The 22,431-nt window shown below is 39.3% G+C and overlaps 3 protein-coding genes across 3 annotated transcripts in view; 1 reads left to right on the top strand and 2 right to left on the bottom strand.

The window, feature by feature from the left end:
- The window catches only part of rras2 (RAS related 2), a 32,121-nt gene extending 28,391 nt beyond the window's left edge, over positions 1–3,730 (bottom strand). The window contains exon 1 of the mRNA XM_055036434.1: positions 3,345–3,730. Coding sequence (XP_054892409.1) covers positions 3,345–3,446 — 102 coding nt within the window. The 5' untranslated portion in view covers positions 3,447–3,730. The remainder of the gene's footprint in view (positions 1–3,344) is intronic.
- A 1,479-nt stretch (positions 3,731–5,209) lies between these two features.
- On the bottom strand, positions 5,210–15,265 carry copb1 (COPI coat complex subunit beta 1). The gene is made up of 22 exons (XM_055036424.1): positions 15,181–15,265; positions 12,547–12,691; positions 12,163–12,392; positions 11,356–11,525; positions 11,153–11,267; positions 10,977–11,069; positions 10,737–10,874; positions 10,522–10,641; positions 10,291–10,398; positions 10,031–10,177; positions 9,767–9,912; positions 9,069–9,165; positions 8,810–8,970; positions 8,583–8,703; positions 8,255–8,482; positions 7,161–7,340; positions 6,727–6,871; positions 6,519–6,638; positions 6,300–6,445; positions 6,088–6,177; positions 5,724–5,879; positions 5,210–5,484 (listed from the first exon to the last, which is right to left on the bottom strand). The coding sequence occupies exons 2-22, from the start codon at positions 12,635–12,637 to the stop codon at positions 5,425–5,427; spliced, it is 2,862 nt and encodes a 953-aa protein (XP_054892399.1). The 5' UTR covers positions 12,638–12,691; positions 15,181–15,265; the 3' UTR covers positions 5,210–5,424.
- A 2,214-nt stretch (positions 15,266–17,479) lies between these two features.
- The window catches only part of pde3b (phosphodiesterase 3B), a 48,036-nt gene continuing 43,084 nt past the window's right edge, over positions 17,480–22,431 (top strand). The window contains exon 1 of the mRNA XM_055036437.1: positions 17,480–18,627. Within this exon, the coding sequence (XP_054892412.1) occupies positions 17,740–18,627 (888 nt within the window). The 5' untranslated portion in view covers positions 17,480–17,739. The remainder of the gene's footprint in view (positions 18,628–22,431) is intronic.

Here is a 22,431-nt window from a genome sequence, read left to right as displayed (position 1 = left end):
ATCAGCATAAATATAATTAACAAATCATATACAATAGCTATAGAGAATTTCATGCAGAACATTCCATTTCTGATCACTTTTTGTGGACCATGTCACTTTTGCAGTTTGTGTTCTGTTGTCACTGTTTTGGAAGAGCAAGAGTCCCAGAGAAATGTTGACTAGTTGATATTTGAATCATTTGTTCTTTGATATGGAGGTAATGGGTATTTCTGCACAATGTTTAAACCACATTGGATTTAGTTTTTTATTTGTAAATATTTATTATCTGCCCTCTAACACAAAATGTCAACATGGGATGAAATGTAAAATGATGGGATTACAAAAAAAAAGGTTTTGACTGAAATAAAATAACGTTTGTGCCAATTAATATAGCTGTTGCAGGTGAAAGAAAGCAGTTTTAACAAAAATATCTTAGTCACCAGTACCACCACTGTATTGATTAGGTAAAAACCAAATGATTAATTCCAAAATGATCAATAGTGATGCAACAAAAATTCATTCAATTAAATTTTATGAAGTGTTTTTATGTACAAATGACAAAGAACGTGATGGCACACAACAGTCAATTTTGTCAAAACTGCCACCAAATTATACACACACACATGCAGAGACACACTCATTTGTGTTATTCAGGAAGCAGGTCATGTTTTTCCATACAAGCCTAGGAGGTCCTGAGAGCAGGGACTTCCTTTGCCAAAGGGCCAAATTCCACAAGGTCCATGACCATTAACCCACCCAGGGTGACTCAGACCCCCTGCATCCCCTTTGCTTCACAACAACCATGCACTCTGCATAGAGTGAAAGTCTTGACTTCACAACCATGTGCTAGGTCTGTGTCACTGCCAGGAGACTTCTAGAAGCATCAGACGTGTCCGCTGGCTCTGTTTCTGCCAGGGATGTGTGAATTTTTCTGTTTAGATTCAAAAGATGTGCAAAGAAAAAGTGAAACTAACACGAGGGGGATGCATGCTAAAATACCAATTTCATTTTAGTTTAGTATTACTTTCCCACTTAAATTCACCACAATAGTCATATTTAAACATTTTACTATATCATCAAGGAAAATGGTCATGTTGAACCTCCATTCTGGAGAAATTCTCTGTCAATTTGAGTTGACAGAGAATTTCACCACAGAACTCCTTGTTATGTGACATTTATAGATATCAAGTATCTGATTTTAAACAAATTAAAATATGTTATCCTGGTGTTGTTACCACTTGAGCATGTTAGATCAAGGGAAACTTTTAGTGTGTAGCTTTACGTGACCCCTAGTTCAGTTCAGTACAGCAAACATAGAAATAAATCAGCACCACAGCTATTGCTCTTGACTTGGTATGCACTTAATGAGCTTTTTGAAGTCTCATTAGAATCCACACCCTGCCCCCCTTAAACTCACACGCTTTCATGAGCTTTTCACCCCCCTTCTCCAACTCTGAAACGTGTGCCAGCCCTCTATTGTCTGACAGTGTGGAGACATGCAGCTGCCTGCTGTCTGGTCTCCTGAAAGCCAGAAAGAGAATCAGCGACACACTGACACGCGAAACAGGGGTTAGTGGTGCATGGGGGTGATGGAGACACACAAGGCAAAGGCGTGGACCAGTCATAAAGAAGTCCACTCCTAAGTGTTATGGAGACCTGGAAAGTGAGTCAGGCTGTGTTTGGAGTGTGCTGGAATTTACATCCCTCCTCTGTTTGGCGTCTATAAATTCTAATCTGGCCTATAATTGATGAAGTTATTGCGGTTCAGGTAGGCATGGGAAATTACCAATTCAGTCGACATTGATTTTGATCTCTGGCTGGTTTATTGGCGCATCTCCGTAAATCAGTCAGGCTCATCTGCTTAAGAAAATTCTGGACTTCACGACATAGCAGAGATGCCACCCATGGCTTTGACAATTCTAGTTTTAGAAATGCGTTACCTTAATGAGAGTGATGGTTGAGGCTCCTCGAGTTTCCAAACCATGACTGCTCATGTTTTGTTTTTTCTCTCGTTTTTTTTTTTTTTTTGGAAATGCTTCCAGGTAGCTGAATTTGCCTTTCTTGTGTGGAACAAAAAGAAACCTGGTTGGAAGTGCACAACAACAGGTGTGTGAGGCACAGACAGACTCGCTTCTATAAAGCCAGAGAGAACTCTGCGCTTATTCTGGCGGCTCGTTAAAAGAACTTTAAACTGCAGGAAAAGTACAATGAAAGATTTAAGCAGATTTGACAATGCAAATTTATGTCATTGATCAATACCTATTTTTAGGGGGTGAGGCAAGCTTTAGTTTGTCCATGCTTCACTACTTTTGCTAACTGGAGGTGCTTGAAAACAAGTTAGTCAGTAGCTGATTAAAGTCTGGACCCTATAACAAAAGTTAATCATCCTTAAGTAGGCACTTTGTACTGACTCTTTTACTCATTCAACCCAAATCAGTGTTGTTCCTGGTTGGCAGCATAGTGTGGGCCTCTCACTGGCCCACATCCAACAGACCACAGAGGAGGGAAGACAGCTCTGCCCACGAATGGCATGAATAATAGCGGACATACAGTGATCCATGTCCAGGTACACCTTCAGATCTGTTCTGTTCTCGGTCCCCACGTGGCTTTCTGGTCAGTTTCTCAGCTCAATCTGTCCTCCAGAAAAAAATGCACCCGAAACATTTTTGACCAAATCTGGCCAAACCCGCTGAATCAGAGCAAACCTGGGTATCAAGCAGTGAAGTGAAGCCACACCGCAGCCAAAAGCATGCCGACACTTCGCGTCAGCTGCACGAATTTACCGCAATTTCTTGGATATAAAAATGACCCGAAAAACTGCGCCGGTATAATACGGTTTTAGTCTACTTAACTTGTAAAACAATAGGGGGCGGGGGGAACATTTTAGAAACTTTAATTGTTCTTGCTTATTTTTCTGTCCATTTTACAAATTCATACATGAAGTTATCGGCCAGGGGATGAACTCAGAATCTGCTTCTTTGTGTAAACAACATTGTTTAAAAAAAAATGAAAAGAAATAGGACATCCACCGAGCCCTGCAGACCAGTTCTCTTTCTGTTCTCACTGAAGCCTGGAAGAACTGCAAACTGGAAGTAGTGCTCTCGGAAACCATCGCGTTAAAATGACAGCCGTCTCCCCGTGTTTTAGTCTTTCCCACTGGTGTTAAAATCTTGGCGTTGACCCGCATCAGGCCTCGGTGAAGTACTGAAGAGAACAGACCCGGGATCTTTACACTGGGTCCCCCGTGCCTGGCCTCCTCCAATCCGTCCCCGTTATTTCACCGTGTTTTTTTTCTTTCCGGGTAAAATAATAATAAAAAAAACAGAGCCAATGCTGTTATTGCTTAAGCTTTAGACGCCACTCACCTGAATAAACTGGATAGTCAAGGCTGATTTCCCGACGCCACCGCCTCCGACCACGACCAGACGGTACTTCTCCTGCACCGAGCCGTCCTTCCAGCCAGCCATTGAGGACACTTCGCGCCGCCGCGGCCGAAACACCAGTGAGCAGCAAACACCCACTTTCCCCTCGCACGCTGAAGAAGACGAGGCCCTGCAGTGGAGGCACCAGAAGAGGGGACAGGCCCGCGTATTGCGCTGGAACAGCTGGTCAGTGTCGTCCGTCCACTGCTCGGGTGGTGGTCGGAGAAGGATGAAGGAGCGACGGCCGCCTGTCCATACGCCTGACCGCTTTCCAGGCTCGACAACACTGCGCTGCTCAAGATGTGGGTCCGATACTAGGAGTAATCAAACAGGCCAATACTACCGTCTACCGCTAGGGGCAATGGCGACTCCCCCAGGCACACTTTTACGCTCAACGACAGCCCTCCCAATATCACGCACCTATCAATCACGTTCTCGCCCCCAGACATGTTTTCTTACTTATGTAGCCTAGTCTGCGTTCATAATTAAAATCTAAAGCAGAGTAGTCAACTTTTGAGCAGAGGTTGGAGTGAGACGAGTAAAAGGAAAATGAACAAATTAAGACAGAGTAGTTTAACTCTGCGTCACAATGGAGGAAATGCCCAACGGTGCAGTCAACAATGATCATTAAAACACCCCAAACTCCGAAACATGAAAGCTAAAACATAATTTATAAAACTAGGGTTTTACAAGTTGCTTTTCTCTAATAGTTATGTAACTTCTCACTTACGTTCATTCAAATTAAAAACCACATCTCTTAGTTTATTCTAGGTATCTCCAAAACACACGTTTCATTTCATTTTCAGCGACTTATGTTGAACTCGAAACTTACATTGAAATTCTTATGCAAGACTAACTTTACAGTGTTCAAAAGCACTTTGTATGCCTTAAAAAGAGTCATGTGCTAAGTTATGACAAATCATGTGGCAGGTCCGAACTCGTGTCTGCTGCAGCGCCACCCAGTGTCGAGAAGGGAGAAACTCTGCTGTACTGATGCTTAGCGGTCAGTTTAGAAATTTGGTTCTTTTTTTTTTTTGTAAATTTATGTGATTTGTATAAGCATTTCCAATCTAGGTATAAATTAACTTACATGTTTGCTTAACTTCTGGGCAACAGAATAAAATGCAGTATTTCTTGTGAAGAATGTTAATTATCCGTTTTAAAGTGTAAAATATTTCAGAAAAACAGAAGCTGTTTCAAACGGATCAAAGCAGTTTGCTCTTCCTTTTTGGTAGCAACACTCACCCTAAGATTGATATGCACACTAAATAAATAAAAATAGAGACTCCACTTTGAACACAGTAGCTGGAAAGCTGCAGAGCTGCCAGACGGCCCACTGTTTATTTTCACAGCTGAAGTTCTGACCTCAAAGCAACCTTGCCGCCTTTATCTAACCCCCTGTAGGAACAGATTCTCCAGATACTTTAACTGTATGAGCAGGACTGTGACCCTGTGGCCCATTCCCAGAAATATACCTTTCCTCATGAATTATAAACAGGAGGGCAAATGAAACATTGACGCCTGCGCAAAAGCCGTCTCATTAATACAGCAATTTCAAAACTTGTAAATTGCTGATTATATTCTACGCAACTGCTTCATATTCTACGTGAACTACATGTATGCCTTGGATTGGTGTTTTAGTCCCTATGGAGGTACTGATAGGACAAATACCAACTGGCTTCAAACTGTGCAAGATATCATGAGAGGAATGTGAGGAATTCTAATTAGTACCTGGAGGTATGAAGCTGGACACAGAGTCCTCTTAAAGGGCAAAACCACCTTTAGGCAACTGAAACCATTCTCTGGAATCCGTTCTAAACATTTATTTAATTGGAGGCACTTGTAACTTCAATATATGTTTATTCAAAATTAACAAGGACAGGAAAAAAGAAAACAGATGTAGCGTTTAGAGAAATGTAAAAAATAAATGGGGGGACAAACGCAGCAAAGTATTAACATTACTGACTTCTTCTTAGGGAGATGCAAGGGTGGCAAGACAGATGTCAAGAGAAAAGCAGACATATCAGATATTAGCCTTTTTTTGAGAGAGGTTGATCTTATCACCGAGGCTCAGTGCCATTCCCTGTGGAAAGAAAAGATTTATTACAACACAGACAGAAAACAGGAACATAAAAAATAATGTAAAAATAGGTAAGACATTCTCACATTCCTTATTTGTACCCATTTCTACATTGAATTATTACTTTAATATTAAGCTACAATACAAAGCAGCCATATGGCTTGAATTCAGAATCAATAAATTCAGTCGAGCTTTTAGTTCCCAGATTAATACCAAGTTGATGTACAGCAGTTGTGACCCACCTGACTTTTGGCCCTAATGCGTATGTGTCCGGTGACCGGTGCATCGGGCCCCAGGTGAATGGGCTTCTCGATGCTGACGTTAGCCAGGGCATCTTCCCCAAAGATGGAGCGAGCATACAGATTAGCGGCCATGAAGCCACAGAAACCGGAGAGTGCCTGATTTATTTCAGAAAACAAAAGAAAAGAGAATGTGAATAAAATCTTTTTGGGAATAATGAATTAATAAAACTACGTAAAATGGAGGGATGACAAATACAAGAAATTACAAGCAAGCAAATACACAAACATCCCAAAAAGTATTATGTTGTTTAAAATCAAGCAGAGGACAAACAGCTTGTTGAGTCTTGTGTTTATAGTAACTCACCTTTTCAGGAGTCAAACACTTCATGTTCGTGGACTTAAGGATATGCTGAAGATATTCATTCAGATCAGTGATGTTGGTGTTTACTGTGACCTGCAATCAAGACAGGTTTTGGAATTACTTGTTGTTAAATGGAAACAGCATTTCTTTAAATAAGGGCGGGAAACACTTGAAATTCCCAGATGCTGTTGATCTATTAGAAACACAAAACTTACCTTGTTTTCCCATTCAAACTCTGCCCACATCTGTCTGAACTCTGCATCTGTGCAGGAGGCTGGCTGGATGTAATCCATGATGTCAATATGAATGTCGCTGAGGACAACACAGTTTCTGTCGCTAGCAGCTCCGGACACATCATAGACTGCGGAAAAAGAATCAAATTAAAAACACACACTAGCAAAATATAAATTAACTTCCGGACATTCTTCTCTTACCAATGTTGCCAAATATAATCCCATTCTCGGTAGAAGCTACCTTGACATTAGCCTTTATGTTTGCAAAATCATGAGGGGCCAGAGTTAGAGGGGAAGGTTTTTCAACCAACTTGAGATCCCCTGAGGAATAAAATAAAACACTCAATTTAGAAGAATAATACAGAAAAAGGAAACAAAACCAGATCAGAAGGGAGTTAATAAAACAAACCTAAAGTGGCCAACTCAAGAGTGCAGTTCTGAAGAGTGTCGCTTGTTTGGTTGACCACCAGCACATCCAGCACAATGTCATACTGGTTAACATGGACATAGGCTTCAGCGTACACTGGGTCTGAGAATCCAGTCAGCTGGGTCACCTAGTTAGACAAAAGTGTATTTAATCATCATGTTTGATGCAATTACTGGCATTCATTTAGAGCAGAACAGCACAACAATATATCCAGGAGCAAGTCATTATATATTTCATAGAATAACCTATAACTTGAAAAATATAATCATGTCTCAATAGTTGTGTACCGGTAATTTTTCTTAATGCCCAAAAAGTACAGCACCCTCCTGGTTAATGAATAGATAGGTGAGCTTTTCAAACTCAAAGTGCCAAAGTATTGTCCTCTGTATGCGTCTCAGCAGGGCTTTGTGGCTTACCTTATTGAGTTTTGATGCAAGTGGGTCAGCAGCCTCCTTCCTCTGAGTGTTACCCATAGCAGCCAGCAAGCTCAGCTGAAACTGGTCCTCCTTAGAGGTCATCTCATTTTTGGCTGTGAGTTGCATGAAGGAGATCGGGTCGTCTGCTTGCACGGTCACGTTTCGTTTCTCAGATTCTTTCTGTGATCAGGATTATTATGGATCATCCTTTATCTGCTTCATGACCATAGCTTTGAAATGTGTTGTGTACTACTACTACAGCATAATTCAAAAATATCTGGAGACACTTGCTCATTTTATGTAAATGACAAAGTATGTGTTCAAACTTTGGAATGATGCAGAAGCTACGTGAATGGTACTAGGTGAAATATTGCTGTTATCACTTTCTATAAATCCATACTACCATCTGTGACTATAATTCTATGTTATGATTAACAACATGAGCAAGAATAGAGGTGTCAAAACAAACTGGCTACAAATATTGCTTTTGTTAAAAACAAGAAATTTCAGTGATCTTCTTCCTGTCATATCACTGAGAAATGAATACAAATGATTTACAATTAAAACATGAATCCAAATGATTGTAAGTTCTTATATTGTGACCAGAACTGTTAAAGGGCTCTAGTGGCATCTTTGTTAATGTAATGAAATAGGACACACAGTTGAAAAAGTATGATGTTCAACCAGATTTTGGCAGTCTTATCAAAATGTTGATCAAATTAGTATGTTAATGCCCATCTTTTTATTATTATTATAAAACTATGTAGAAAAAAAATATTCAGCTAGAATAAAGCACCTCCATGAAAGAGCAAAAATGTTCAACATAAATTTCCCTTTAAATCTACAACTAAGATGACGCTCCTCTTCTAAATCTAGTTTTAGACATTTTTCCTTTCTAACATGTTTTTATTATTGCACCTCTCTAAAGTTCAACACTTTGGTCTGTCCTTGCTTTTTAAAAAAAAAAGTGTATGACAAATCAAGTTGACTTCACGTAAAAAAACAAAACAAGAACATAAAAATGTGATTTCTTCCTGAACCTATGATTCTGAGGTTAAATACAGCGTTCAGCCCAGTGACTCAACCACCATTACCTTCTGTGACAGCTTCTCCTCCTCCAGCCTGACAGTGAGCATATGCGACAGGGATCTGCGGCATTCCTTGTTGAAAATGTCATTCATAAGTGGTGAGCACTCTGACAGGACCTTCAGGCACAACGAGATGCGGTCCACATCATCATCTGTAATTGGCTTCTTGGGCAGTGAGGACTTGCCCAGGTGAAGCACTGTGACCATAATCAGCATGGCTTCAGCTACAAATGACTGAAAATTCACAGAGAGGGGGAGGGATTAGAGAAATAAGCAGATGGCTTTGAAACAAATAAAGGGTTGTACAAGTCACTTTATCGGCGGAATAACTTACATTTTGTTTCTGTTTGTCTTGAACAATTGAAACGTAACGCAGGGCCAATTTGGTGAGTGTTGTGGCTAAGGAAGCCGCCACAAAGAAGTCTCCATCCATTAGGAAGCCTCGGAGTGGTGGCCTGGGAAGAAAAATAAAAAATACAGATTGAGACATATGGGAACTCAAGAAAAACAACCAGTTCTAAACTGTGGATTTGTAATCCAACTCCAATGTGCAAATTTTACCTGTCCTCTTCTTTCTTTGAAGGCCTGGAGGAGCTCAGGGCACTCTGTGTCACGTAGGTTCCCATCTCCGTCACCAGCTTCTGAGCTGGAGCGGCGCTTACTTCATCCTCTGGTTTCAACTCACCCGTCTCTTTTTTAATCTCATTCTCCACTATTGGGATCTGTCCAGTATACATGTAAGAGATTTAAATTGACCATTTTAATAAAATTTGCCATAATCAATCAATGACAACGTAGAGACATCACTAAGCACACACACCTCTCCTAGAGACCTGCGTACTTCAGTCATCACACTCTGGATGTCCTCCTTAGTACTGCAGTATTCTCCTAAAATCCAGAGTGCTCCCCTGTAAATCCTGGAATAAAGCAATTGTGACAAACATGTACAGTGAAGCTTAGATGTTGTGAACTAAGCTGTATTTAGTATTGGTCTAACACTTGTTAGGACGCTTTAGACATAGTTTCTGGCTCAGAGTCCACGACTTGTCAATCTCCCTTAAACTACTGAAAGACCACGGATTCACACAATCATCTCAAGGCTTCCGGTGTCTCTATGGCATGTGGGCCTTTTTTTCCACATCACAATTATTCCATTTTCAACTTTCCATTTTTAAGCTTTGACAACAAACTTTCAACACTCAGCCTTTTCTAGGTTTATGCTCCAAGTGGACGGTATGAATGACACTCCACTTGAGAAGGCTTCCTTGAGATTGAGAAAGTCATGCCAACATTCTGTATACGTTTTTATTGGTTCTTTAATATTCAAACAGCTGATAAACTTGGGAATTTCATTAGCTGTAAGATATAATGATCAAAATTAACAAATAAATCCTTGGAATATTCTACAAGAAATTCAACACAAACAATATCTGACGCATCCTTTATAGCAATCCCATTATTAAAAAAAGTATTTAAGGTTCCAGAGAGTAATAAATAAAAGTGTTTCTGAAAGCTTACTTGACTGTTTTAATGGCATGAAAAACCTCCAGCATCTTCTCGATGATCAAAGGTCTTAAGTTGTCGAACCTCTGGATGGCCTCCCTCACAAACTCCAGCACATCAGCAGCAGCTGCCTCATTAGTGTCACTCAGGAATTCCATCAGCTGGGATTGAAAACCATCAAAAAACATATACATTCATTCCAGCCTCTGTTAAGCTAATTATACAAACGGAAAACAGTTTAGAAAAGATTTTCTCATGGTGTTAACATAAAAAACTCACCACAGGTATGACATTAGCTGCCATGTCAGGGAAGCGCACACTGCACGAGTGGAGAGTGCGAACCAGCAGCTGTCTGTACTTATCAGTGTCTTCGTGCTCCGTTACATTGTTTGTTTTAATCACCTCCTTCTTCAGAACAATCACCAACTAGAAAGCAGACAGAAGTCGGAATATTTGCAAAGCAGTCAAGCTCCGTCAGAGAAAAGACACCGAAAAAATAAAAACACCTGAAAAATGGTAACACTTCATTTAAAACCGACCTCTTCCACATTACGAGAGGAGACGAGGTCCAGGGCCAGCTGTAAGGTCTTCTTTCTGACTTCCAGATCAGGGGTGCTGAGGACGCGCAGAATGTCCATCACTAGATCCTGGATAAATACATAAATACATCATTAAACTGATTACATCCCAACAGTCTCACATAACTAACAATAAATTGAATATTGAAAACATTTCAAAGTAAAAGATAAAGCAGCCATGAATCAACCTACTTGAAGTACGCGCTCATGAGTTGGATGGTCCTTCAGTTCAATCAGACGGTCGAGAACGATCAGCTTGACATTGTTGTCGCTCTCCTTGATGATCAAATCAATGTAACACTGCGCAGCAGCCTGGGATCCAGAAAATTATATGATAGTCAGAAAAAAATATCAGTCCAATTCAACAATGTATCTGGTGTGCAACAGCAGTAGGGTAAAATATGTACCTTAATGGCTGTGGGAGCACTGGAGAGAGTAACAAGAGTCCCAGCAGCTTCATACTTAACAGCTGGACTCGAAGACTGCAGCAGATTGTAGATGCATCGGATAAAGCGGGCGCGCTCCGATGGATTAGCATGGCAAACCTAACACAGAGAATAGAAATAGTAATAACAAATCATTGGGTTATTTTATTGCGTTCTTATTTAACTCAGAACCTGAATTATATAAATCTGCCTATTTCCTACCTTGTATATCAGCTCCACAATGACCAGCTGCAGGATGTCACCGAATGTATGAACCTGATCTATACATGTGCTGAGGTAATCAAGGGCTCGATCCTGCAGGAACAGATGATGTTGCTTAGGTCTGCATAAACATCACAGCCTGCTACAAACAGACTATATGCTGAAATGCAACAAACCTGATCTGCATGAATCAGCATCATGAAGGCATTTCTCTTACAGCTGGCATCTTTTTCATTGACAAGAAAATCATGGATCAACTCTGGAGCATCTGGGATGAGATGTTCGAAGTTCCTAAAAAATATAAAGTAGCTCATTACTCACAAAAAAATGAACAAATGGCATAATGTGGATGGGTAAGAAGATATTCCCTTGTTGGTACCTATAGATAGTATAAATGGCAAGGACAGCATTTCGGCGGACGTAGCTGTGGCGGTGCTCCAGGCAAGCCCGGATAGCTGGCATCAGAGGCTCGAGGAGCTCAGATTCCTTCAGCTTGCAGAGGAAACGGAGGGTGGAGCCACGGATGAACTCGTTGGGATGCTGCAGGTCCTGAAATTAAAAGAAACATTTGCAATAACTAAATGTGCAGAGAACAAAAGCAAACTGTTCTTAGAACATTGTAAAAAGAAATATATGAATTTTGATGCAATTACTGAAATATCCTTCTAACATAAAATTTTGAGCAAATTTTACTAACAGCACAACAATATATCCAGGAGCAATTCATTATATATTTCATAGAATAAACTATAACTTGAAAAATATAATCATGTCTCAATAGTTGTGAAATTTTTCCTAATGTCCAAAAACTACAGTGCCCTCTGGGGTTAATGAATAGATAGGATGCTGCAGGTCCTGAAATTAAGACACACTTGCAATAACTAAATGTGCAGAGAACAAAAGCAAACTGTTCTTATTACATTGTAAAAAAAAAAAAAAGTGAATTTTTTCAACTCGAATGTTAATTTTAACTAATATAAATATATTTTCCAAAGCTACAACTGAGGCAGTATCTTTAAAATTCTTGTTTTTTTAAGCCAAATTTAGTCAAACAGTTTATGAATTCTATAAGTCACAAAAATGACAAACTACTAAAATCTGGATATTATCTGATTTTGTTCTCTGTGACTGAATCTTTTGTTTGACTGAATGTTTGTTTGACATATTGAGGTCACAGTCAGCTCACCTTCCTGTAGGCATCACAGACCAGGATCATCTCCTGCAGCAGCTTGCCATCTGGAGTTGTTTTGGGAACAATCTCCCAGAAAACCAGCAGAAGCTTTTTTATGGTGTGGTCTTGAAGTGGCAGCACAAAGCGAATAATGGTCATCAGAAGTCCTGGCAATTTCTCGCCATTCAGGATCATGATGATGACCTTCTTCAGGGCTTCAGTTTTTGCTTTGATCTCGCCCTTTTCTGAAGAGAAATGGTGTTCATATTAAACTCTATCAACTACTAAAAGAGAAATAGATACATAGGTTTAAATTTCTGTATTTTTACTACAAGTAAATTAGGATCTATGAACTACAGCAAAAGTTGGGGAACTAGGGGTCATATTAAAAAGTCTTACCCAGATCAGTTTTTAAGCTGACTTCAGAAGGGGGCTCCGAGTCAGAGGTTACATTTATCAGAGTGTAACAAACATTTTCTGCAGCTGTCATTTTGCTGCTGAGTTTTCAGAAGAATCCCAGTGGAAAAAGCTGTCTGGCATATACCTATATGAGCAAGACAAAAGTGAGAAGGTCATTAAAGGGCAGAGAAAATGCTAGTGCAAATGAGCTAAATATTCCAAAAGAAAGCATCAATATTAACTGAGCAAAGTCTGAACAAGGAAGTAAAACAAATACAGAAGGCTGATAATTAAACAGAGTAAAGCACTGTGTAGTCTTACACAGCAGCAGCTTGGAAATACAAGGAATGAAAAAATCAATAATGTCAAGAACTATTAATTCAGTGGCAATAGAATTGACACAAAATACATTTCCACAACCACATTCTTGGAATTATACATGGTTCCTGTGAGAGATTACATATTATATAACTAACATTTCAAAGAATCTTTTATAGTTAAATAGTAACCCTTTTTCTAAATATTGCCATTCTCTTTAAGAGTTTGTGTTAGATTTCAAGAAATGGAGGAAAAAAAACATTCCAGTGAAAAGAGCTATCAAACAGAAAAAACAAAAAACAAACCAATAGCACAGCTCTACCAACATTCCCGGGTTGAGTGTAGAAATATATTTGCATATACATCAAAAAGTATGAAAAGCATTAGCTCTAAATTTAACAATAAATATAAATGTTTATTAAGTTTCCTTTTTAAGCTTGGTAGTGTTACTTTGTTGTGCAACTATTTAAGCTCGGGTCCTGATTATGCTTTTTGATTGTTTAGGAGGCACTGGGTTGCTGCTAAGGCTAACTTAACTCTTTTAATCAGATTTATTCACTATAGAGCAGAAAAATGTAACCTACACGTCATTGAAGGTTGAACTTGGATATCCGTCTAACGAGAGCCGTGGGGAAAAAATTCCCCAGTTTGTGCTTTTGTACTTAGGACAAGGAGAGTTCTCTTTATCTGAGATTGTTAATGTGATTCCAAACTTTCCCATGTGACAGGTCAATGTGACCTTGGCCCAGCTGCTGCACCAAGCATCACCCTAGAATCTACTGTTAACCTGTAAGCTGCTTAAAATAAAGCTCTGTCTAAAAATGTAATCTAAAATACAAGTTTGAAGTGCATTATTTTTACTTAAGCTTTGGTGACTGTTGCTTCATCTGATGCTTCTGTGTTGAAAACGAATCAGTGAATGTTAAAGATGAATGGATACTTGTCTGGTTTACCCAAGGGAACTTCTCGTAGTGACACTGGAGAACCACATTGATATAAAATCATAAACTGCCTTTTGTGACTAAAAACTAAGGGTTTTTAAAATGAGGGGGGTGGGGGGGAGGAAACAGAGCCAGTAAATGTTACCAGAATTTTTATATGTGAGTTTTGAAGTATTGTATTAGAAGCAGTTAATGGAGACAACAGAATAAAAAAAAAAAAACTTCCTCACTTTCATAGGAAAAAAACAACAATTTTCACACTTGCTTGAGATGTTTAGGTATTTCCAAAAAAAAGCTAATGCACAAAAGGAAAGATGTTTGATGTGCTCCAAATCAGCAGATGGAAACACACCTAATTCAGATATTCATTTTTGTTTTCCTCTATTAATACAAACGTTTGCTTAAAATTTGAATGATGATGGGATGCAAACATAGCTGTGTGCATTACAGATTATAGCTTTAGTTTATCTAACATAGGTCACTAACATATGAAACATATTTTGCAAAGAGGTCTATCAAGTCTTGAAACTTTATTTTCAAATGGTACAATTATAACATGTAACATAAACTTCTCCTTTAAGTAACCATGGGATGACTGGTCGTGGCACTGGCACCAGGACTACTGTAAGGTGGCTCAGGTGCCACATAGACAAAACTGTGTGGTCAATTTATTAAATCTTCCATTGACTTAGGATGTTTCTATATATCACACTATGGCTGACATTAAAACAGTATCAGATGAAATATCTCAACGAATCTTAGTGTACATACTAATGTTTTAGTTGCTTTGCTTTCTTTTATTTTTCTGTGGCAATACGTTTTGCTACGGTCTTACACATGTTCAGTTTGCCGGGGTTGTGCATTAAAGATCGATAGCGCCACGAATTCTGGCACAATTTCATTAAATTATCTTTCATTTTTCGCTAACAATAATTTTAGCGTTGTTCTCATCGCAATATAAGGCGATCCAAACCAGCTAAACAGCTGCTAGCTAAAGCAGCTAAAGTCACAAAAGTGCGATTTGCCTTCTTTGCGACAAATTGAGTTGTTTGCGTCAAAAACAAACAGCTGGGTGAGGGGACATGCTAACAAACAACCTTAAATTATCTAGTTAGCTGGTTACACATCTAACATAGCTATGGTATAATACAAAATACACGAATCCGCACCCCCTGTTAGCTAACAGTAGCTTAGCTTTCGACCAGCGTTGTAATGAAATGGAGGACGGTAACATTAGCTTTCTGTGTTATATGTTGAGATATGCAAAACAAGCAATATCACGCATGCTTATGAAATATAATAATATAAGCGTTACAGCTATAACATATATCTAGTTCTTAAAGGTGGCTACCAAAATCAAACTTTAGTTATTTACTTGTGTAAAAGCCCGATGAGCCCCCAGCGGTGAACTGTCTATCGGCTCTCTGCTTCTTCCTTCTGACGTGGAAGACAGCTTCCTGAGCCACATCACTGCTACGGTGCCGCGGAAGGCTCAAACGCGCAAAGAAAATCAAACTCAAATTTTAAAAAGCTGAATTTTAAAATATATCCGAAGGTTGCGCTTTAATTTTAACGTTTGTGTTCTTCAATATTCATTTTCTGAATGAATATTGCAACATCTAAAAGGAAATAAATAGACAGAACATAGGAAGAGAAATTGTACTGTTTCATTCAATACTTTTGTTGTGACTGGAGTCACAACAAAAGTAATCTTAAGATTCTTAAAGATTGAAGTAGAACCAGCTAAAATCTTACGACGCTTAGTTCAGCCAAAATCAATTCATTTTATTCAAAAACATAAAAGAATACAAAAGTATTAGAAATACAACACTTAGAATAAAAATACAGAGATACAGAAAAGTACAAATAAATGTTAAGTTGCAACACACTGAACAAAAATCTGAACTCATGAATCAATGTAGAAATATCACAATTTTTTATGTTACAAAAAAATTACTGTAACTTTGTCATTTCAATTTCCAGAATTGTTTTACTTTCATTACAACCGATTAAAGTAGTTTGTAGCATCCTCTAGTGGAAACTAACCTTAGTGCCACAGTGGATGCAAAAATATGTGAACTTATAAAGCTGCATGTTTCTCCCATGTGGACTGAGATGAAAAGCATAATATTAGTTGCTGTGCTCTGGCTGTTGGGATTGTTCTCCTGCCTGAAATGTCTGAAATTGTCTCATTCAAAAGTTTAAGTTCTTTGTTACATAAAAGGCTTCCACCAAACAGGACCTGGGTCAGATGTTACAGTGAAAAACAGCCTTTTAACCAAATTTCAATTGGACTTTATTGTTTAAAGTTATTGCACTTTAACTGATTAAATGAAGGTTATTTAAAAAGTAACAGTTAAAAATACTACATGAACTACTTCAAAATGTTTGCCATTTCCAGTGATTATCAGACTTGGCATTAAACTCTGGCAGAAAATAGAAAACAATATTAATATGTGATTAAAAAACACAAACAAGCTGTGAGTTTCAACCAGTTGTGATAATTTCCAAAAAAACAATCACACCCACAACCCCATAAACCCTTACCAAATTTATTTGTATTCGAGGTAAAGGTTATATTGATTTGTTTTAGATTCACAGTTTCATCCAATGAACCTAAAAATCTAAAAACCCTCTGGGGCTCATAGTGGAGAGCACTGTAGCCTATACTGAACACAACGCTTTACTTTTCTCTTTCACTTACCTGTTAGCCGACATTTGTTGTAAGAGCATGTGCAACTAATGACATTAGAGGTAGCTCTTTTTAATTAGTGAGAAGGACTCACAACTCATGTTGTTGTAAGCTGATGTATTAGCAAGGATATAGTGCCAAATGATTTGTTTTGCTGAGTAAATTATATCTTTACTTCAAAGTGTTGTTGTGTGTGATATATGCAAAACACCAAATTTGCTACTGATTATTGTCTTCCAGTAAACTTGTCAAAAAACAATAGTACTAACTTTAAATGCAAGTTGCCTGTGAGCTACTTTTAGCGTGACATAATTCTTAGAGGCAGACCTTAGAGGTAAGAGTTTAAGGTAAGAGTTTAAGCTCCTGGAACCATCCTGGCTCCATTCTGGAGAAGTTTTGGCCATGCTCATATTTATTTCCTTATGCTCAGTTGTGTAATTCTGTTTTTATGAAACAGTGTGGTCTTCAGTGAAAAAGGGTCTGGTATTCTGAACAGATACACCATGCACAAAATAAAAACGCAGAATGAGAATGTGGAGATAAGAGGTTGAAGCACTGTTTTCAAACTTTGACAAAAGAGGCATAAAGTTAATTTGGAAAGCTATCTGTTATCAAGATAGCTTTATGAACATGCAAAGATATGCAAAATCCATCTGTTTATTGACGCACTATTGCGTCAATGAAATTATTATTTCCTCATATGCTGATGATGTTTTGTACATGCAGTTTCATACACAAAATTAGTGTGAATCTGTACTAAACATTTTCTGTGATATTTGAAGATTAAGATTTTATTATTTGATCAGTTTTATAGCTTGCTTAACAAAGTGTGTGTGTTTTTTTTTTTTTTTTTTGCTTTAAAAGCAAACACATTTTATTGATATGATTCAAAGGTATTTTCTGCCTTAGTCCGTAAATCTTGTTTAAAGAAACTGCCTGTGCTTTTGATCCAAACCAAGGTTCGCAGTTCTCCAAGTCGGTGACATTGCTGTCTCAGGCTCCCATACAGATCACACCTCACACACTCTGGTCCTGAAGTACTCAGTTGTGGGCTGTAGGCGGCGACGGAGAGCCCAATTTCTGTAAAAACAACATCTCACCTTCTTTCTTTAGTCCAAGTGCTGGAACACGTTTGAGTGACCATGGAGCGCGTTTGCTGTCATGTAGTTCAGCGTTAATACGCCGTGAATAGTTGCACGCAGGCGACCTTTGAGAAGATAACGAGGAGCAGGACTCGAAGCTATGGCCGCACGGGAGGAAGGAGAGGTTTTGCACGGTAAACTAAGGCACCACGACGGGACTGGAAGTGTAAACAGCTCAGAGGGCTTCAGGAACGGCTATGTGAAGAGCTGCGTCACCCCCCTGAAACAGGACCATCAGAGAGGATTTTTGTTCAGCGTGTGCAGGTTTTGTAACGAAGACGTCCTCAATTCCAAACTGCTGAAGGTGTCTGCCCTATACGTGGGCGCCTTTGTTGTTTTCGCCGTCTCTTTCCTCATTTCCAGGAGCTTGCAAAGTGACTCGGTGTGGGATCTGCGGACTTTTTTGCTGGGCTTCTCCCAGTCCATCTGTCCCCTGTTCAGCATAGGATGTGCGTTCTTCTTCCTCACCTTTTACCTGAGGAGGAAGAAGAAGCAGAGCAGCAGATCGTGGCTCCTGTCACTGCCAGCTTCGTGCTACCTCGGGGATTTTCTGGTTCTGCGGTTCTTGCAATGGGGAGAGGACCAGCACCAGATGCAAATGGTGGGCAGGTTGCTGTTCGTGTTGGGATGCGTGGGTCTGCTCACGCTCATCCCGACGCTCAAACTCAAGCACAGCGTCCTCGTCCTGGTGTTCGCCAGCGTGGTGTGGCTGCTCTCCCTCACAAGTTTGAGCGCTCTGCCCGCACTGCTCAGACCGCTCCTGGCCTGCTTTGCGGGGGTTTCTGGCTCCCTGCTGGGCATCTGTTTCGACCGCTACTGCCAGACGAGGGAAGCGCCGAGTGGGGTTTCCAGCGCGGAGGAAAAGGTCCCGGTGATCAAACCGAGGAGACGGTCCAGTTGCGTTTCACTGGGGGAAACGTCGACCAGCTATTATGGCAGCTGTAAAATGCCCCGCAGACCCTCGTTGCCCTGCATATCTAGAGAGCAGGTAGGTCACCTCACCCCTATCCCATCCACCCCCCGCCCTCTGCAGGACCAGGGTTTGTTGTTGTAGTCGCAGAAATAGGCCCGCAGATAATCCACAACTGCTCGCCGTGCACGCGAGTGGAAAGCACCCATGTCATGACAGAAAGCAGCTCAAGCCCAGCAGAAGAAAATGATCAGTTTTGCCACTACGATAAGCAAATTGTCAGACAACTTCAAGTCATGAGTCAGTGTCATGTAACTATTTGACATCAGCGTCACTGAGTGTGTAGTCTAAAGTGACTGAAAGCAGCATTGCATTTCTAAAGAGTGACGTAGAAGGGCTATCTCTGTTTTTGTCGAACTTTATTCACATTCATTTAGACCATTCATTTAAGCAAAACATCTGCCATAAAAAAAAAGTTTGCAAGTGCTTTATGTGTAGAAAATTAAACCTATCATTTTTCTTATAGGTTTCAATAATATAACTTGTATTATTGAGCACAGCTGCTCAATAATATATTACCTTAACTGTCATCACTGTATTACTGTATCCAATATTGATGTTGAAAAGAGCTGCTTGGAATGCAGTGATAACAATTTTGTATCAGAAATTGTCCAGGAGTATTAAAACTTTGCATGTCAGTGAGATGCTTACCCTGATTAATGGAGTCTGGCTTCAGAAGATGCACATAAACGATCTGACTTAAAGTCATAGTGCCAGAGATGCTAGATCACAGAATGTTTTGGAAACACACATGAGAACGATAGGAGGGAGGACAGCATGTGGATTTATTAGATCTGAAGTCATCGTAGCAACATTTACCAATAATATCACCTTAGGATAACTTTCTAATATTCTTGAAATCTTAACACAGTTACAATAAGCAGATATTCACTGGTTAATCAGTGTTGTCTGGTTTGATTACTGCTTGAAAGACATGACTTATAGCTACATACATTATAGTTCTACCACACATTTCATCAGTGATTGTGGTTTTCAAAATATTTCCAAACAGAAGGTTTTTCTTTCTTGCGTAAAGACAGCATGAAGGGTCAAAACTTTGTTTCAGCCACCTGACTGACGGTATGGAGTCAGCTGTACCATGCTCTTCCTTCTCTGACTTCTCATTAAAAGCATTTACAACCATAAAAGCTGCATGTTTCAAAGCTAGCATTTTTGAAACTAACAAAAAGCCCTATGCTTACTTTCCTAGTAACTTTTCTTAGTTTTTGTGTTACGATTGCAGTCAGCTCCGTGTATGAGAAGAATATCACGTTGTCTGAATAGAAAAGATGCATTGCCCATTTTAGCTTGGCAGTAGCTATATTGCATTATCTAAGTCTATAAGGTCTGCTTCACAAAGTCTTTTTCCATCTTCTTGCATTTCCTACATTTCGTAAGGTTTGTATCAGTTAAAAATGAAGAAATCTGAAGCTTGTCGGCAGAATAGCAACACAGTCAACAGTACGACCAGTGATGTGGGCTGCAGTTTCACATGACTGTCGACAACACATATTGACGGTGAGCAGCTTAATCAGTCCCTAGCTGTCCTCCTGGCGAACATAAACTTGTACAATCTGTGACAAGCCTTGTTGTTTACATTCATAAGATAATGGGGACACTTTCCATTGTGGTGTCGGCGGGTTTCATATTACATGCATCGTGCCTCGACTTAAAAGCTTTCTGTACACAACTGTTGCCTTCATCTATACGTAAAACACGTAGTAGATATAACTGTCAACAACATATTTTAAAAACAAAGCAGGCTATTCTGAAGTAGATGCCAGGCCATCAGATCACGCACATTGTTTCTGTGTCCTTCGAGCTTTGGGAGGAATGATAAGAGAACTAAAATTGCATGTCTAGATTGTCTCGGTTGTTCTGTTTTCCGTTTCAACATATGTTTTTCTCCATTTACCACATTGTGTTTAATTCTATTTGTAGAATAGCATGACGTGCTAAAATAGTCCCTACAATTCTATAGAAAAAGCTTTATCCAATGAGGTACAAATGTTTTAGATCCAAAAGGGATCTTTATGCATACCAAAAAACCCCGTCAGATCAGATGGATTTAAGTGTATTACTAAGCGGAGAAAAAGAAACTAACATAAACTAGAGGCATAAACTAAATACACAGAGGCAGTTGCTGTTCTATTTTATAGTTAGTTTTTGTGATGCTGTTTTTAAGTTCTTCACCTGATAGTAATTAGCCTCTAATTTACCAGGTACACATTTAAAACAGTCAAGGCCCCAAAAGTCCTTTTTGTTTTGTTTATCTGCTCAAAGCTGAGACCGGACATCGTTTTTGACAAATTATTTGAGCCAGTCGTAACAACACGAATTAGCTGGTTATCAAAATAACCTAAACTTGTGGGGAGTTATTATCAGTTATGCTTTGACATTTTACTGACTTTTCTGTATTTTAATTAAAGTTTTTCTTGGAAACCAATGGAAGATAATTTCAAAAATGGGTTTGTCTGAATATGCTCCAGTGATTTCCACTTGAACTGAATTCCTATATGTACATTAGTAAAAAAAAAAATGTAAATGCTAGCCTTCTGATCCTTCATATGGGTTGCTTATATATAATCCTGCAGAACACTTTTAGATGTTCGTCATAGTTGTTTTGTGTTCTATCTACCGCTCTTTGTTATCTGTTTGTCTCCCCTGTAGGACACAGAATTACTCTACTGGGAAGGATTGCAAACTTTGCACAAGAAAGTATCTTCAGTAGAATAACAACTCTTTGTTATATTGTGTGATTCAATTGCGATATTGCTCAAAAATGGACAGCCTTTGCGTCAGAGGCAGGCAAAAAGCAAGTACAAAGAATCATTTTGAAAGGAGTCACTCTGGGTTCACTGGTAATGTCGTACATGTTCTTCATCTTCACACACGTTCTGCACACAAAGCAGTCCGTGCACGCTCTGCCCCCCTCTTGTTTGACAGGGTCACTGGTTTCTGTCTTTCGCTCGCAAATACAGGAGAATTGTTCGTCCATTAACAGCAACACGTGGTTTTTCAGGCACTGAGTTCATCAGTGTGGTAGGCATAGTTTAAGCGTCACATTCGTACAAGAGTAAAATATTTGTTCAGGATGGCACGTAAAAATGGACCATATTTGAAAGCGCTTATAATTTTAGGATCATAACCGTCTTTTTTGTAAGAACTTGTCTTGACCCTTGGTTGTGAAGATAACCTTCTAACATATATAATTTTGAGACATATTGTCACAATTTAAAGATATTAAATTATGTTCAATGAGTTGTCTGCAAAGTTATATCACTTACAGTCTGTGACATGATTGATAATGTCCCCCTCTCTCAGTTTCAGTGCTGGTGGAAATAGCCACTCCTGCTCTTAGCACATTGACACCATTGTGAACTTTATAACCTCTGTGGACAACACGCTCTCCTCGGAAAACCTCTGTGCCAGAAGCATAAACAATGTGTTCCCACAAAAGGAAGGGATTGACAATGTCTAGCATGTAGATTGCCTTTTTTTTTTTTTTAAAGAGTGATAACCTGCACGTCTTGTCTACAGTGGAAGCAAACTTCAGAGAAGGCGTAGAGTTCTCTAGAACTGCCAAACGATGGTTCCCAGACACTTGTTACAGACGAGTATTATGGTTGTAATAAACAATGGAGGACATGTGTAACGGATGTCTGCGGAGGTTGACATTGTCCTGGTGGGGAACCTCACCGATGTGACGCAGAAGTTTATAATGGACTTCTTCTACAAATACAAATAGACCTCATGATTCATAGACCTGACATCAGTACAGGAACATTTCTGGATAATTTCATAAGTTTCTGACGTAGGGAT

The sequence above is a fragment of the Poeciliopsis prolifica genome, unplaced genomic scaffold, assembly GCF_027474105.1.
Source record: "Poeciliopsis prolifica strain line A6 unplaced genomic scaffold, Auburn_PproV2 SCAFFOLD011, whole genome shotgun sequence".
In the NCBI taxonomy this organism is placed as follows: Eukaryota; Metazoa; Chordata; class Actinopteri; order Cyprinodontiformes; family Poeciliidae; genus Poeciliopsis; species Poeciliopsis prolifica.
The sequence above is the reverse complement of the archived record's forward strand: the minus strand, read 5'-3'. Positions and strand labels throughout refer to the sequence as shown.

What these genes read in the sequence shown, in the direction of transcription:
- copb1 (XM_055036424.1), bottom strand. Translation starts at nt 12,637, where the DNA reads ATGACAGCTGCAGAAAATGTTTGTTACACTCTGATAAATGTAACCTCT. An exon ending in CAGCTTAAAAACTGATCTGG is followed by an intron (nt 12,393 to 12,546) that starts GTAAGACTTTTT and finishes ATTTCTCTTCAG; the next exon opens with AAAAGGGCGAGATCAAAGCA. An exon ending in CATGCCATTAAAACAGTCAA is followed by an intron (nt 9,166 to 9,766) that starts GTAAGCTTTCAG and finishes GCTTTATTCCAG; the next exon opens with GATTTACAGGGGAGCACTCT.